Source organism: Meriones unguiculatus, chromosome 8, assembly GCF_030254825.1.
Source record: "Meriones unguiculatus strain TT.TT164.6M chromosome 8, Bangor_MerUng_6.1, whole genome shotgun sequence".
Classification (NCBI taxonomy): domain Eukaryota; kingdom Metazoa; phylum Chordata; class Mammalia; order Rodentia; family Muridae; genus Meriones; species Meriones unguiculatus.
In genome coordinates, this window is record NC_083356.1 from 105,067,809 (window position 1) to 105,086,026 (window position 18,218).

The 18,218-nt window shown below is 40.5% G+C and overlaps 1 protein-coding gene across 4 annotated transcripts in view; it reads left to right on the forward strand.

Moving 5' to 3' along the window:
• Nucleotides 1-18,218, forward strand: part of LOC110557626 (sodium channel protein type 2 subunit alpha) — a 131,102-nt gene that overhangs the window by 26,384 nt on the left and 86,500 nt on the right. The window contains exons 2-4 of one of the 4 annotated variants that reach the window (XM_060390295.1): nucleotides 14,408-14,486; nucleotides 16,197-16,514; nucleotides 17,605-17,722. In XM_060390295.1, coding sequence (XP_060246278.1) covers nucleotides 16,248-16,514; nucleotides 17,605-17,722 — 385 coding nt within the window. In that variant the 5' untranslated portion in view covers nucleotides 14,408-14,486; nucleotides 16,197-16,247. Of the gene's footprint in view, nucleotides 1-14,407; nucleotides 14,487-16,002; nucleotides 16,061-16,196; nucleotides 16,515-17,604; nucleotides 17,723-18,218 lie in introns of those variants that run through there. The other 3 variants (XM_060390296.1, XM_060390294.1, XM_060390297.1) reach the window with 3 other exon arrangements.

The following is an 18,218-nucleotide window of genomic DNA, read 5'->3' on the forward strand; positions in this document are numbered from 1 at the left end:
TATGAATTCTAACCACATTTTTAAAAGTAGTGTACCTGGAATTGCATCTGAAAGTTTTAAATATGGAATATAGAATATGATTTTTGTTATAGGTATCTTCCCTCCATTCATTGCTATGGGCAAAGCCTGAAATCTAGTAAGATTAGGGGGAAAGAAGAAACAATGAATTCTCAAATGCTTTGCTCTTCAAAAGATTCTTTGTCTAATAATCTGAACTTATTCCAGCAGCAGCCCTATGATGCTAGTCAAGACCAATGTTAATTCTTCATCTTGGAAAATGCAGAAAAAACAAAATGCAACCATGCCAAGCACGATGGCCTGTGCCTGTCACCCTAGCCTTTGAGGTGCTGAGGCAGGAGGATCACAATGAGTTTTAGGTCAACTTACACTATGCCGTTGAATGCCAGGCCAGCTTGTGTGGCAGAGGTTTGAAGGAAGGTACATGCGAGGGTACCCGTCAACACACAGAATAGATAAAACAGGTCTGATACGGTCATCATCCTTTTCACTCCAGAAAGCAAGCAAACAAGTTGTGTGTCAGGACCTGTTTTGTAGCTAGAGTTTTTGTTGTTTCTATCATGTATTTGGCAAGCTGCCTCATGGTTAAAAATAGTATCCCTTCTCCCCTCTAAGATGTTGACAGTGTTAGGGAAAGGCAACACTTTGTCTGTGTTTCCAATGTGTGCTATTTCTAGGCTAAATTTGGCTGCTGTGTTCCCCATAGCTGTAAAGCTGGTCCTGGATGCTGGCCCAGGCAGCCATACAGGTTTGGATTTTTCCCTGTAGTCCTGGGCAAGGCTACCCTGCATCAGCATCTCCTGTGCTTAGGTTGAAGTTGAGGATGCTGAATGGCAGTGATACTGCCTTTATTTGTGGTTTGGTTGCTGCTGGTTCTCAGGGTCTGGCTTGCTCTCTGATCTTGACATTTATGTCACAGGTATCACCGGTGGAAGTGCTGTGAAGCCAGATGGCGGGCCTTCCCGAGGTTGGCAGCGTCTGCTATTGTCCTTGCTGTCACTGCGACCTGTTCTACTTTCTGCTTCCTGTTCGTGTGTTATTGCCTGTGTTGCTGTTCCATTTGTTCGGTGCTATTTGCTTTCCGTCAGTCCTTTCCAACTATAAACCCCTTTCCAAAAGTCCATAATGCAGTTGCTCTTTCTGGAACCCTCTCATCCAGGAAGGCTCCCAACAAGGGTGACTTCCTCACCTTCCTCCTTAAGGCACAATTCTTCAGCAAGAAGCTTCCTGACCACCCTACTCTCCCTCTTCACTGTAAGATTACTCTCTTATGCATTACCTATACCTCTTAATTGACTTATATAGACTATAAGCCCCACGAGGGCAGGATTTCGAGTGATTAGGTCAATATTCAGTGTTGAGCCAAAGTAGTTGGGTGAATGATAATCCTCTGTGTGTGCTTAAAAATTTTTGTTGCTTGACTCACAGGAAGCCTGGTTGGAATTCCCACGAGCAACAAATAAAACATTAAAGTATAATAAAATAGAAACTGTTCAATGATTAACTGGATTATTAATACTGAAAAAATCTAAGATGTTTTACATTTACTTTTATTCAGATGCTCAGCACAATGCTACATGTATCAAACCTTGATAGGTACAGGGGGTAAAGGAATATTCATAATATCTGGTATTTTATGTGCATCATCTATCTCCTTTAACCCTGGAAATAACCCAAGTACTTTGATAAAAGAACCACAACCTGCAAATAGCAAAAGGAAGATGAAACAGTTGCATTGAAGTTATAGCCTTTGTCTAGAAAAATGGTTCTACCAAACAGCAGGAAGTAAGTCAACATATTCTGGATGAAAGATGCTGCACAGGCACAGTTGGAGACTGGGAAAAGCCCATATGAGCCTTCTACAGACAATGAAACAACTGCAGAAGGAGGCATGCCAAAGTGTGGAGAGCCGCAGCACTCTTAACTAAGAGGCTGCATCTCCACAATCATTAGTTTTGGCATAGCCACTGAAAATACATCCATATATGCTAGTCAACAGAGTGGAAAAAAAAAACTTTCCATGCTGAAAACGATGCCAGAGAATCCCATGACATTGCTCTTGATGCTTGTCACACCATAGTTCAAAACACTCATCATTAATTGCATTTTTAAGTGAACCAGATTTACTGATGAAATAGTGCCTTATTCCGTCTTCTCCTCTGACACCTTTAGATCTAGCTACACAAATGCAAGTTGGAGTTCATTTTTAATTCAGCACCATATATTTATGAAGACCTCACATGATGCACAAGTCACCAGAGACTAGAATTTCCTCACCAAGCCTGGACTAGGTGTCTGCTCTGGAGCTAGGAGTGGGCGTGTGAGATTCTCCACCGATCAGGAGGGTAACATGCTCTGTGGTCACCTCACCTCCAGAATTTGAAATTCTTTTCAGACTTTGCATAAGTGATCTTAGCAATTATATAATTGCATTTTCATTTTTATTCAGCAAGAAACAAATTGTTGTCAAATTATAGAATCTAGAAGCAAGAAAATTGTGTATGTATATTTTGTATATTGTATATTTATCATACTGTACATTATGTGCTTATTATACATTATATATTACATGTTATATATATTATATTATATAGTATACATTGTATATTATATATCAATACATTGTATATGTTCATTATATTACATGTAATATATTATTATATTATATAATAATTATATAATATATTATATAGTTATATAATTATATAATTACATTACATATTACATATTATATATTATAGACCACATATCACCTATCGCATATTCCATATCACATGTCACATATCACATATATATCATATATTATATATAATAACTAAATAATTATACCCAAGTACCCTAATGATAGTATCTGCTTTGTCTCAATAAGTCGAGAACTGTTAAATATTTTAAAGTATTCATTTTGTTTTGTGCAAGTCTCAGGATTTAACCATTATTACCTATATTTATTTTTTACTTTATTGAAAATAGATTTTTTTCATACAATATGTTCTGATTACAGTTTTTCCTTCCTTCCTTTTTCCAGTTCCTCTTCACATCCTCCTTCTACCCAGATCCACACTCTTTCTGTTTCTTGTTAGAAAACAAGCAAGCCTCTGAAGGAATAAAATGAAATAAATAAATAAATAAATAGATAGATAGATAGATAGATAGATAAATAAATAAATAAATCAGAAAATGACAACCAAACAAGAAAAAGAGGCAAAGAAAAAGAACATAAGAAAAGCAGGTAGATGCAGGCAAACTCAGAAATCCCATAAAAGCCCAAAGTTGAAAGCTATAATACATATGCAAAGGATCTATAATGTTAGAAAAATATATGCTGTGACATTATGAAGCAAAGAAACTCCAAAGACACCATTATGTTTCTTTCGTGTTGGCCTCCTACTGCTGGGTAGTTTGTTATATTTATTACAAAGTGAACCCAAAGAATAATAAAATTTTAGTTTTTGCAAACATCATTTTTTTCATTCAGATACCTCAAAATAGAGGTGATCTGTGGACTTTGTAAGAGAGCTCGAGATTCTTCAAATATGGCCATTTGGTCCTGATAGACAGTCCCCCACCCCACCCCCTTACTTAGCTGCAATGCTTGATGCTTCTGATTTATTATTGTTGGGTTACATTTTCCACTGACAGAGACAAATAAAAGAAAGAGTTTCAGTTGTACTTTGTATTTTCAAATCAAGGTGGATTTTATCCCTTGTAAGGACCAATGGTCTTTGTTCTATTTTAGAGTAATGAGTAAAATTTTCATTCGGTCAATATTAGGCTAGGCTCTGCACATAGAGTCACAACTGGATGTTGCACACAAAATCCCTTACAAGGTGTCTCAGAGCAGAGTCTCTGAGATTTCCTGCTACTTACTTAAGCCTGGAGGTGTTCAGTACGTGCAAGCCATTGCTTTATGTACCAGAAGAACTATAAGGCAGATACAGAGGGGCCTCCCCTCTCAATTCTGCAACCTGAATACTATTGAAAAGCTATAAGGGATGAAAAGGAGAGCTAAGATAAATGAAAAAATAGAGAATCAAGTTGAGGTTTTAATTACACTTAAACAGTTAAGTTTTGGAACAGCTTAGTGTAATTATGGATTCTTTACTTGTCTGGTTGGGTGGTTCCTTTTGAGAAAGCATCTGACTTTGTAGCCCGAACTGGCTTGAGACTCACTGTGTAGCCCAAACCAGCCTTGATCTTGCCATAATCTTTTTTTTTCTTTTTTTTAATTATTATTACTTTATTTTTTTTATTTTTTTTATCACTTACATTTTATTAACTCTGTATCCCAGCCATGTCCCCGATCCCTCATTCCCTCCCAGTCCCTCCCTCCCTCCCTCATCTCCACCGTGCCCCTTTCCAAGTCCACTGATAGGAGGGACCTCCTCCCCATTCATCTGATCCTGTTTTATCAGGTATCTTCAGGACTGGCTGCAAAGCCCTCCTCTGTGGCCTAACAGGACTGCTCCTCCCTTCGGGGGTGGGGAGACCAAAGAGCCAGTCATTGAGTTCCTGTTAGAAATAGTCCTTGTTCCCCTCACTTTGGGAAACCAATTGGTTACTGAGCTACCACAGGCTACATCTGAGTGGAGGTTCTAGGTTATATCCAAGTAATCCAATTAAAAAATGGGGAACAGAGCTAAACAGAGAATTCTCGACAGAGGAATATCGAATGGCAGAAAAACACTTAAAGAAATGCTCATCCTCATTAGCCATCAGGGAAATGCAAATCAAAACGACCCTGAGATATCACCTTACACCCATCAGAATGGCCAAGATGAAAAACTCAAGCGATAACACATGCTGGAGAGGTTGTGGAGAAAGGGGAACCCTCCTCCACTGCTGGTGGGAATGTAAACTGGTACAACCACTCTGGAAAGCTATCTGGTGCTTTCTAAGACAAATAGGAATAGTGCTTCCTCCAGACCCAGCTATACCACTGCTAGGTATATACCCAAAGTTTGTTCAAGTACACAAAAAGGACACTTGCTCAACCATGTTTATAGCAGCTCTATTTGTAATAGCCAGAACCTGGAAACAACCCAGATGTTCATCAACGGTGGAATGGGTACAGAAATTGTGGTATTTTTATACAATGGAATACTACTCATCAATCAAAAAGGAAGAAATCATGAAATTTGCAGGCAAATGGTGGGATCTAGAAAAGATCATTCTGAGTGAAATATCCCAGAAGGAGAAAGCCATAATCTTACTACCTCAACCTTCCAAGTCCTGGGATGTAAAGCATGGCTACCCTCCCCTGTTCATAGTCATGTTTTAAAACACATTCCACTAGAGCTGTATATAAAGTGGATGGAGAAGGAGCAGACAGACAGAAGGATGGTTGCCGGTTGTTTATTCTTTAGTACTGTTAACTGATACTATGTTTCTAGCTTGGTGTTTCAAGGAAGAGGAGAAGAGATAGGTGAGGGTGACTTCAGAGATCTGGTGGACGTATATGATGATGGAAGAACACAAAGAAGAGTGAGATGGAGAATGTTGATTCCATAAGCCTGAGCACAGGAGACAGTGCTTCTAAAACAAATAGAAAAACAAATTGTCTTGATGAAACTCTATTGCTATGTCTGCTAAGTACTCAGAGTATTATAGTACCTGGACCCTAGAAGGTACCTAGTACAGTTATTTATCTATATAGTTGGTTCCTGTTAGGGACAAGAGACAGTTGTAAGAATAGATATAGAAGCAAAAGAAAAACAGCCTTGCTCTCACTTTGACATCATATTGCTCTACTCAATCCAGGACCACCCTGATCCTTTCTGTTTCTTCTTGTGATCTCCTGCCTCTATAGCCTAGTAATTTTGTTCAGAATGCTGTAGTTGTGTCACTTTTTGGAGGACCTCCTTTGGATTATTTGAAGCTCTGTTCTCAGAATGCTGAAAGGACCTGGAGTTTCTGTTTCCTACATCATCAGCAAATGACTGGCTATGACAGTTTTGTGTAGGGTTCTAGCAGGGTTTGTAAGTCCCAAGTTTGGTTGGCTTCCTCTTTATCCAGATCTGCAACTCCTTGCCATGCCTTACTATCTCATCCCAGGGAGACTTCCTTAACCCAGTTCAGGATCTGCTTCTGGCATAAATGACCTTAAACATTAACTTTGTATTAAAATTGACAGACACAGATACTATAAGTAATTCAACTATGTAATAGTAACAGATGGAATAATAGAGGGAGGTAAGAAAGAAGCTGCTGTCTTCGTGTACATTTGAATGTATACAGATGGTTTGCAACCTTAGACAGTATGCTTGAAAAAAAAAAACTGTCATTAAGGAAACATTTAAGCAAAGATTATGACATATGAGGAAAGCGAATCAAGCAAATGAGTCTTTTTCTGTTTGTGTGTGTGTTTCTGTGTGTCTGTGTGTGTGCACAGGCACATGTCCGAATGCCTTCAGGCAAAGAGAAAAACAGCTTATGTGTATAAGTTGATGTTGTGTATTGAGTACTTGAGAGCATTGATCATGGAGGGCAGTATAGGGAACGGGAAAAAAAAGATTGTGGAGGGTGGTAATGATGGTGGATAGACTAGCACAAAGTTCTATACATACTTTGCTTTTTCCTAGGAAAATGGAATTTCATTTTAGAAGTTTTAGCAAACTAATGACTCAGTCTGTCTTGCATTTTTAAAATAAGCTGGCTTCTACACAGATGAGGCAAAGAAAAAATCAGGGAGAACAGTTGGCTGAGAGATATATCAGGGTGGGACTGCCAGGGAATCTCACAGCCCTCTATGTTACAATCTATATCCTTGTCCCTGGTTTCCCAAACTGTTCAACCTCCCTGTTCCCATTTCTTCCCAGTGACCGTCACCCTCCATGGAGAACACCACGTTGCTGATAGAAAGAAATATATATTCCATCACTAACTTCGTTGGGACTTGGGGACACAAAGGCAGGCCAAGGTGTATAAAACTAACTTTTATTCACATGATTGTGATTGCTGTCTTGGGGCTTACTGCCTCCATCTGCTAACCTAAGCCTAGTCCTGGAAGCTTCCAGCCTCTATACAATGTTGACAGAATATGATGGAAGAGCACAAAGAAAAGTGAGATAAAGAATGTTGACACCATAAGTTTGAGCACAGAAGATGGTGCTTGTAAAAGGAATAGAAAAATAAATTGCCTTGATAGAACTATGTCTTGATAGAATTGCTATGTCTGCTGAGTAGAATGTTTTCAGCCTCTGAGACTTAATGCAGAATAAGCTCACCCTTTCTAGCTCTTTCTGAACTCTTGCTGACTGGTCCCACTCAGCTGTTCTGACTTAAACTCTGCAAGCTGACTGATTCAAACTGGCTTTTCTCACTTCTAATTGAATTGCTCTACTTGGCCTCAAATTAATTCTAGCAATCTCTTCTAATCATCTGGCTCCTTTGTGTTCTCTGGTTTGCTCTGTCTTCACCTATTTCTAGCTTGCTCTCTGTAGAACTCTCCCAGAAAACACCTCCCCAACCCCATGCTGCTCTCTCTCAAGTTGCCTCTCTCTCCACTCTGTTCGAGTGAGAGTTGGGCGTGTCCTATTCTGTCACATCTTTCTCTAATTAGTCATTTTGCTTCTCAATTAGACATCAAACTTGAGTGATTCCTTCTACAAACTAAATTTAACTGCATTGTTTTGGATTAAAGGTGTGTACAAAGGGTGTGTTAATATCCCAGCTTGAAGGATTAAATGTTTGTGTTAAGGGTATGTCTGTATTTAAGCGAGAGTAGTTTGTTGGGGGATTAAAATCCCTCTACAAAGGTGCAAACAAGAACACACTCCATCCGTCTGCCAATGCCAAGGCAAGCAAGAGACATGGTTCTTCATCACAACAAACCCAGGTGTGCTCACATGTAAAGACTGCAATACATTAGAAGGGGAAATCTACCAGGGCATCAGAGGACAGGCCTCACAGGAAGAGTAAACTGAATTCTTTGAGAGACAGAGGAGACACAAGCCCACTCTGAAACAAAGGAGCCTGTGCGGGTCCTGCTTTAGTTAATGTAGCATTAAGCAATAAATAAAAACCATAAGACTAGGAGAGATCATATGCCTCTGTGTGTGTGTGTATGTGTGTGTGTGTGTGTTGTGTGGTGTAGTGTATGCATATGTGTGTGTACAAGGGGGGTTGCAATCACCTCTGTGTGCATCTGTGGAAGTCAGGGATCAATTCTGGACATCTTCCCCTATTTCTTTCCACATTTCAGCAAGCAGGGTCTCTTGCTGAACCTGGATCATGGAATTTTTGCTGGACTGCCTCTTTTGCAAATCTCTTAAATATACCTATCTCTGCCTCCCAGTGCTGAAATTACAGAAGGTGCCACAACGCCTCTCTTTTATGTGGGTTCTGGGAACCTGAACCCAGTACTTTGCTCACGGATAACATTTCTGCAGCCTGGAACATCTCCCTTCATAATTTACTTTTCCAGAAAAAAAAATTGCTTGTAAAGTGTATTTTTACACATTGACCCTATATTTCTCTGAGTTCATCATGGTACAACTGATAAACATTTCTGTTAAATAAAAACAAAATACATGCAAAGCCATAGCAATCATAAAAATGAATGCTTAGCTTTAATAAAAAAAACACTCAATGCATATAATATGAACACGAAGAACTGAAAATGAATTTGTTTCATCGCAGAACACATCTAGTATTAAAAAGAAAAAAAATGACAATTTTCAACTGGTACATACAGCACTTTGGGTTTTCATATTTTATTGTACTCTCTTCCTAATCTGCCACAGAAAACATGAAAGTCTGGTTGTCCAGAACTTTCTCCTCTCCCCTAGGGGGATATTGTTAGTTATAGAAATGGGCTGGATTCAGGCTGAATAAAGAGAAAGGGAAACACAAAACCTCAGCAGGGGACCACTAAAAAGCACTGGACTGACTCAAAACTCTGTGACTAAAGACCTTGAGGAATCTGGGGGATAAAAAACTTCAGATAAGATTCAACAAATGTTATCTAAGTATATGCACATACTATTCTAATATATTGAAGAAAATTAAGTCACTATTTTAAACCGGGACTTAAAGGGCATCACTAGAAACCCATGTTTCTCAGATTTTCTTAACCTTCTTCACGCTGGGGAGCCAAAGTCTCTAGGATTTTAAGTTATCCCAAGCTATTAATTATAAATTACTACATGATTACATCCTTATCTACAGAAAATAATAACAGTCATTTTCTTACTGTGTGTTTATCTTTACTTATTATATTATATAAATGTCAACTCTTATGCAGAGAAACTAGTTATGCAATAGTTATTACACAGCCTTGTTTTTACAATCATCCCTTTATGTAAGTATAAATGTCATTTATACTTGTATCGTTGTGTGTAATAATATAGCTTACTTTGCATTTTTACTTTCTCAGTGTTCTTTTGTATGTGTGTGTGTTTCTATGCATGTGGGTAAGTGTTTATGTGTCGGCACATGCACATGATATATGCAGATTCATGTGCACAAGTCTGTGGAGAGAAGAGGCCAACCTTGACTGTTGAGACCCAAATGCCATTCACCTTGTTTTCTTTTTGAGACATGGTCTCTCACTGGCTTGTAGCCTGCCTCATAGGCTCAGCTGACTGTCCGGAAGCCCTAGCGATATGCCTGTGCCCACCCTCCCAGCAGGGGGATTAGTAGTAAGCAGGACTCTGCCTAGACCATCTCACCAGCTATTCTCCTCCTCCTCCTTCTCCTCCTTCATCTTCAACATGGAAACCTAAAGTAAAAAAAAAAAAAAATCATTGAAACAGAAGTAATAAAGCAATGACAACTAGAATTTAGAAATACAATTTCTAATGTTTTTCTTCTTTTTCTAACTTCTTCAGTTTTTCTGGGTCTTTCAAAAGTAATATGTTGCCTCTAAAGTTATGAAATCTTCTGCATGAAGAGAGATGCAAATGAATATAGTTTTAAGTCTTCAGGCAACTGCATACATATTCTGATAATGATATACTCATTTGTCAATTTTTCAGGCACTGAAATTTGACTACTAATATAATTTGACTACTAATATAATTTGACTACTAATATAATTTGACTATTAATATAATTTGACTACTAATATAATTTGACTACTAAATTTGACTACTTCTAATACTACTAAAGCACATATTTATATTAATATATGCCTCACTATGCTAATCAAAAATCTGTTTTTTTAAAGATTTGTTTCACTTTTATGTGTGTGTGTGTGTGTGTGTGTGTGTGTGTGTGCATTGTTGCTTGTTACAGTTGTTTCCTATTACACAGGAGTTTGGGAGGCTGGGAGGCTGGACTTTGTGTAGCACCCATCACAATAAGAGCCTCTAAAAAGTACCTCTCACTATGGAATCAGAGCTAAAGGATGCAGCGTGACTGCGCTATTCCCATTAGCTGGTGTCCTGACTCACCCTATACTTAAAGTTAGCTTTAGACAATTAACTACAAACCAACAAATTGCTTTCTTTTTCTTTTTCTTTTCTTTTTGCTACAACCAGTTTGAATCACTTTTTCAGCGAGTAAAATACTATTTCTGGCTAGCTTTTCCTCTTCTTCATTTCAAAACGTATAATCTCTACTAAAAACAATGCCAGGAATGCACAGATTCGTAGTGCTGGTGGATTAGCTACTTTTCATTGAGGTTACGAAATGCCTGATTTGAGAAGGAGCACAGTCCATTATGTGGTTAAGGCATGATGGCAGGAGCTGGTAGGAGCCAGCAGGAGCATGAGGCAACTGGGGACATTGTAACTGTAGTCAGAAAGCACAAAAGTCTGATTCTTAGCTGGCTTTCTCCATTTTGTTTCTTTGTTTGTTTGTTTTCCTGTTTGTCCATTCTGTTCAATCTAGGACTTAGCTCCACGGGACAGGACCTGCCTTATTTAGTATGAGTCCTCCTTGGTTTGAACCTCTCTGGAAACACCTTCCAAAAACATGCCCCAAGGTATATCTCCTCAGTGGTTCCAAATCCAGTCAGGTTGACAAGGAGGACAACCTTGTACCACTGCCTATTTCTTTCTTTCTTTTTTTTTTTTTCTTCTTCATGAATTTATTTTTTCATTTTACAACCCAACTCTCTCCTCTCCTCCAGTCCCACCCTCCCACTCACTTCCTCCAAATCCTGCCCTCCCCCTCCCCCCAGGTACCAACCCACCCTGGAACATCAAGTGGAATCAATACTAAGTGCTTCCTCTTTTACTGAAGCAAGACAAGGCTGCCCTGCTAGAAAAAAACAAGATCCAGAGGGAGGCAACAGAGTCCAAGTCAGAGACAACCCTTGTTCCAATAGTTAGGAGACCCACTTGAGGACCAAGCAGCTCATCAGCTTCATATGTGTCGGAGGCCTAGGAACAGTCCATGCATGTTCTTTGGTTGGTGATTCAGTCTCTATGAGTCCCTACCCTACAGGCCCAGGTTAGTTGGCTATGTAGGTCTTCTTATAGTGTCCTTGAATTTCCAGATCCCTCAACTTCTTCCCCTAACTTCCACAAGACTCCCTGAGTTCTGCCTAATGTTTCCATTATCTGCTGAATGAAGCCTGTCAGGTAACAGTTATGCGAGGTCCCTGTGTGCAAAGACAGATAGTGTCAGGGGTTTGGTCTCTTTCATGTGGGTCTCAAGTTGGACCTGTCATTGGCTGTCCATTCTCTCAATCTCTGCTTCATCTTTTATCCTTGCACGTCTTATAGGAAGGATAAATTTGGGGTCGAGGGTTTTGTGAGTAGGTTGGTGATCCCCTCCCTCCACCGGAAGTCTGACCTGGCTACAGGATGTTACCACTTCAGTCTCATTATCCCCCTCTGCTAGGCGGTTCTGCTAGGGTCACCCCCATCTCTTTCTAAGAGCCTCCCCCATCCCAACTTGTCTCAGAGATGGCCCCAACACCAATTTCCCTTTTCTTTCCCATCTCTCTCAACCCCCATCTCCATTTGCCCACACCTGATTCCCCCTATTTCTTTCTTCTCCACTTCTTACCCAGATCCCCCTCTCCCTCCACTTCCAATATCCTATTTCGCCTTCTTAGTGGGATTCAAGTACCCTCCCTTGAATCCTCTCTGTTACTTATCTTCTTTGAGGTTCTGTTATGTAACATGATTATCCTGTACTGTATGGCTAATATTCACTTATGAGTGAGTACATACCATGTGTGTCATTCTGGGTCTGGGTTAACTCACTCAGAATGATGTTTTCTATTTCCATCCATGCAAATTGCATGATTTCCTTTTTTTTTTAATGGCTGAGTAATATTTTATTGTGTAAATGTACCACAGTTTCTTTATCCATTCTTCGGTTGAGGGACATCTGGTCTGCTTCCAGTTTCTGGCTCTGCTGGCTGTGTCTTCTTTGTCCCTGACCTGCAGGAGAAAGGCTGGGCGGGGTCTAACCTCCCTTTGCCTAATTTGAACTTAATGTTTGCTTTAAGCTTATGTTGGTTGTATGTTTCTTTTCAGGACTGTGTAAGGGTTACAGATTTTTGTTGTCAGTCTTTTGAGTTTGACTTGTGTTTGTGCGACTTCAGGAAACTTTCTAATCTCAGTGTGCCTCTTCTCTTTTCACATACGTGTCAGGAAAGTGTTCTTTGATAGTTGGGGGGGAGGGGAAGGGGATGGGACTGTGCATTCAGGCATCCTAGCCCAGTGACTGGCACATAGTAGCTCCTCCATTCTTATTGTGTTAATAGTGCTGGGAACAAGCAAAGAAACTTTAAGTACAACCACTTCATTTTCAGACTCCATTTAATCGTAGAAGGGCTCCATGCTCTAGGGAGAGCTGCGACTTCCCAATAGCTGAACAGCTTCTGTTGTAAGGAAACGGTTGTCTGAGTCCAGGCGTTTCAGAGACAACTTGGAAGAAGACAGTTGTCTGCGACCAGCCATTTCAAAGACAACGTCTCCATCTTACTGGCAGGGTCAACTGAGTTCATGTTTTCAGGCCCAGGAATCTACTCCTATCCTGATAGATGGAAACTCCCTTTCTCAACCCCTTATGTCAAAATATGACTGGACAATGCTACAGCCTACCTCTCTGACCCTGGATTTATGGTTTCATCCTGTACAAAGTCCCTTCAAGGTCACAGTTCAGCTCCCGAGTGTTCTGCTGCCCTCATCGATCAGCAGCATTTTGATTACCATGAATTTTTGTCGTCTGCATGGACCTGGTGTTTGAGATAGGTTGGATTTAAGTGGATCCTACAATGACTAGCTGAAAGACTGCTAGCTAGGGTCGAAGTTCCCAATCAGAATTCTCTTTTTTTCACGGTAGCTTTTCTTTTCCGTATGTATTCTTCCTTTTGTGCTTGCCTATTCATACAGCACAGCGGTTCTTCACCTGTGGGTTGTGACCCCCTGGGTGTTGCAGATCAGATATTTACATTAGGATTCATAGCAGCAGCAAAATTACACTTATCAGCTTTATGGTAAGGGCTTACCAAAACACGAGGGTCAGAGCATTAGGAATGTTGAGAACTACTGGCGCAGGGTGTGTGTGTGCGTGGGGGGGGGGTTGTTTGTATGTGGGCGAAAACTGTATGTGGATGCATGCTTGGCAGGGATTGGTGCTGGGTGTCTAACTTGACTGCTCTCTGCTGTACTTACTGATTAGAGGCTCTCAGTTGGACCTGGAGGTAAAGATTTTGGCCGCCTGACCTTTTTATGTGGGTGCTGAGGTCCAAACCGAAGTCCACATTTCTGTGCGGCGAGTGCTCTTTATCCAGTGTCATCTCTCCAGACCACCTTTTTAATGACCCAGCCACATTAAATAAATAAATAAAAATTAAAAAAAAGCTTTTTGCATTATTAGGTTAAACATTTTTTTTTTTTTTTCTAAACTGGAGAAAGTTAACTTACACAGTGCCAAGGTCTCTTCGTAACATCAACAAGTAATTTATTGGACCTCAGATATTCTGGAACGGACAGGCATGCTACATCTGACTGTGTAGTGTGTCCATCCATGTGATCTCATTAATAGAATCAGTAAGCCACTACAGGGATTTTTTTTTTTTTTTAACCCTTGGCTATTTACTTCTTTTTACTTTGCATTATTTATTTAGCCTAAATGACTTTCTGGCTTAGGAGACAGAAGGGATGAAAGCGCAGTAGCGTTGCCAGGCAGCGGAACGCGTCGCCAGCGCAGCCTCCACGCTTGGGTCCCTGACAGCCAGCAGACCCTCCGGGCTCCACCCCTGAATGCTTAGGGGCTGCCTGCTGCGTACTCGGTGTTTTTCGAGGAAGGTGTTTATCTTCACAGTTCCCAGCCCTCTAGTGGCAGTTATAAAAATGTCACTTTGTAGTCCCCACACAGGAAATGCCCGTTCTTACTTCACTTACCAGAATCCTCTGACAGGAAGTTAGGTGTGGTCTTTAAAGGAGAATTTGAAAAAAAAATTTATTTTTATTATTTTTTTTTAAAGCACGATGGAATTTTAGCTGCAGTCTTCTTGCTTCCAGCCTGTCAACCCAAAACTCTCGAGTGTAAAAGCTTCTGCAGGGGTAATGTGTTCTGTTCTTCACTATGCTTGCTCTCAGTGAGGCTTCCCTCCCTCTGCAGCAGAAACCTTGGGGGAGTTTACAGGGGGACCACTTTCATTTGGAAGCTGCTGGCTGCATGTTTTAGCGTGTCTGTCCCCCTAGAACACCAGGCGTGGGTACGACAGTTTCCTCCCTTGAATGTGTGAGGACTACCTTGATGCCTGTGCCTACCGCTAGGCATGAGAGCCTCTGGGGATGAGTGAGGAAAATGAAGGATGCTTTGGAGAGCCTGTGATACTGACAGGGCAGCCTGACAGCTAGTGCCTGAAAGGTTCTGGTCAACTTCAAAAAGTAAAAATAAAATAAATTTTTTAATGAAAACTATTCGGCAGCTTATGTTGTTAGGCTTTGCTTGCATTTTATCCGGTATAGACTGCAGAAATGAATTGGCAATTTGTTTAATTCTCAGAAGAGGCATCTCATATATTACAGCAGCAACTCATTTCTGTCGTGTACAGGTTTAAATGGTTGGACTTTAAAAAAAAAAAAGAAGAAGAAATTTGATTAGGTGATTTTGAAGAGATGGCTTACTGGGATCAATTTTTTTTTTTCTCTGTTTTTTAAATAGCAAGCACATAAACTCCTGTAACTGGCTGAGGTCGCATTTACAATCAAAACTGTCAAGTTAACTACTTTAATAAAATGTGATTTGAACATCAGTTAAAGTCCATTTATATATCACCCCTCAAAACCATATCATAGGGAATATGCTTAATAGAGAAACCTTGTTAAACTTACATATTTTTTCAAGTCCAAAATCTGAAATGGATATTCGCACTACTCTGCTAGCTTTTTTTTTTTTGAAATGGGACTCTTACTTGGAAACATGGTTATCTCTCTGGGATGTTTCTTCTGTGCTACAGATTTGTTATTTAAGAAGCAATTACGCTAGTTGGCAGCAGGTTGCTAAGCCAGGAGGTCCAAGCTCCAGACCTCCGATGTGAGTGACTTCCTGCCTGTGCTGGCAGGTACCTGGTCCCTTCCTGAGCAGTGTGCCAGCAGTTCCAAACGCAGCCCTCAGCTCTGCTTTTCCTGCTCCTCCTCACCCCTCCTTGCTCTCTACCTGTTTCCACAGCCTGGCCTTGCAGCATTCTCTGAGCTCTTTTCCCAGATGACACGGTTTTGATTAAACTCTTAAAGGTGCTAAGTTGGGCCAAAAGAAAACTAGAAAAGGAAATGGAGAGAGAGAGAGAGAGAGAGAGAGAGAGAGAGAGAGAGAGGAGGAAAGATTGCCGCACAGCCTGCTTCTACAGTTTAGCGTGATTTTTCCTTCGCTGGTTTTGAATGCTATATTTTCAGAAAGAAGGCAGGGTGAATAAAAATGGCTCCGAAGAACATTCACACAAGTGAGAGACAAGCACACAAGATACACAGCATCTTCCATTTGCAAGCTCTGAACAGGGTGTTTTCCCCCCGAGTAGCACGATCACTTAAAGCATTTCAGGAGTGGGAGAACAGATTACCTCATACACACCTACTGGATGTGAGAGAAAGATCTCCGTGCGGGCAAATGAATGCATGCCTGGGAGCTGACAGTGAGTGCTGGGTGCCGCTGCCTGTGTGGGGTTCTCTAGCTGTTCTGCTTTACATGCTTTATGCTCAGTGTCCTATGATTGCCACCCTCGACTTTTATCTTAATGGTCATTGCTTTCTCCCCTCCTGTTTCTGTAGCACTTTCTTATGCGAGGAGCTAAACAGTGATTAAAGAAGCAGGATGAAAAGATGGCACAATCAGTGCTGGTACCGCCAGGACCTGACAGCTTCCGCTTCTTTACCAGGGAATCCCTTGCTGCTATTGAACAACGCATTGCAGAAGAGAAAGCTAAGAGACCCAAACAAGAACGCAAGGATGAAGATGATGAAAATGGCCCAAAGCCAAATAGTGACTTGGAAGCAGGAAAATCCCTTCCATTTATTTATGGAGACATTCCTCCAGAGATGGTGTCAGAGCCTCTGGAGGACCTGGACCCCTACTATATCAATAAGAAAGTGAGTTTTTAGTCCAGTCGCCTTATTTTTCCTATTTCCTAAAGATGGTGAAGAATGTACCTCCTTCTGGCTCTTAAAATATCTCTAGGATGCTGGGTGGGCCTGGTCAAGCAATGGAGCAATTATTCTAAAAGTGTTTTGAAAGCAGTTGGTTGAGCCTGCGTTCTCGGGACAAGCCCATACTGAAGAGGTGTCCTGTAACAGGGCATGTGAGGAAGACAAAGCCATTTTATTTTTCTGAATACTAACTATGCCATAAATTGAATGCAGATTCACCCTGGTACTACTGCATTGTAATGAAATCAAAAGTGGACAATGGGAGCATCTGGGGTTTGGGGGTTCTATTATTTTGTTTGTTTGTTTGTTTGTTTGTTTGTTTTGAGACAGGGTTTCTCTGTGCAGCTTTCGCTGTCCTGGACACGCTTTGTAGACCAGGCTGACCTGGAACTCACAGAGATACGCCTGCCTCTGTCTCCCCTAGTGCGGTGTGTGCCTCTGTGCCCTGCTGAATATATGGTGTTTATATTTCCAAGAGCAGTATCTAGGATCACCCTATTGCCTAGAACTTGATCTAAGTCTTTGAGTCCTTAACAGGCTTAATTATGCCTTTACACAAGACTGTCATTTTTCTGTGGCTCCCCCAGAAGGAATAACACCACAGCACATATAAGTGCCACACACACACACACACACACAAAGTTCTAGCAAAGAACATAGTTGGAAAACTCCAAAGTTTACACGAGAAAATTACCCCAATGAAGAAGTTACTGAAACCTCATTTTTATGCTGTGTAAGAATTATAGCTATAGCTGAAAATATAAATAAAATCTTTGGCAAAGATGCCAAGAATTCTTGTGGTACTAACCGCAAAATTGTCTTTGTATTCCATACCTCCTGAAGTCCCTTATCAAATTTTGAATTGTTTGCAAGGCTAAGAAAGAAAGAAAGAGCTACTGTCCTGTCACTTGTTGATAACTGTTACAACTCTTGTTACTTTAGAGGGTTCTGTTAGAGGGGTCTGTTACTCTCTGAAGAATAGTCTTGATGCATTCTGTAAATTCTCTTTCATGTGTTGTGTTTTCTCTTTCAGACCTTTATAGTATTGAATAAAGGGAAGGCAATCTCTCGCTTCAGTGCCACCTCCGCCCTGTACATTTTAACTCCCTTCAACCCCATTAGAAAATTAGCTATTAAGATTTTGGTACATTCATATCCTTTTAGTAGTGGTCATTTGAAGTGGTATTTTTTTCCTCTGACTTAATTATGAAGTAGAACATTTTCAGCATATGTGTGGATGTCGGTGTGGCTTGATGTCTCTTTGCTCTTCCTCGGCAGTAAGCCTATGGCAAGGTGGGGAGCAGCAGGTAAGTAAAGCACTCCTCCACTCTGAGCAGTGTCATTCTCCCAGGCTCGCTTCTTTCTTTTCTCTTCTGTCCCCTTCCCAATCACTTGACACTTCCAGGACTTCAATCATTTTAACTAGACTGCCAGGATAGATTTTCATGCCTTGGAGTTTAATGGCGCTATACTAGAACAGTTTCCATGCATTAATTTTACTCCATGATTTATCATTTAAAACACTCACAGACACAGAGTCAGTGCTATGTATTTTGTGTGTGTGTGTGTTTTTTTTTAAATCAGAATTGTACAAGTTTCTCTCATTATGTTTGTGCTTGGTGTTCATGAATCTACAAATGTGTTTAT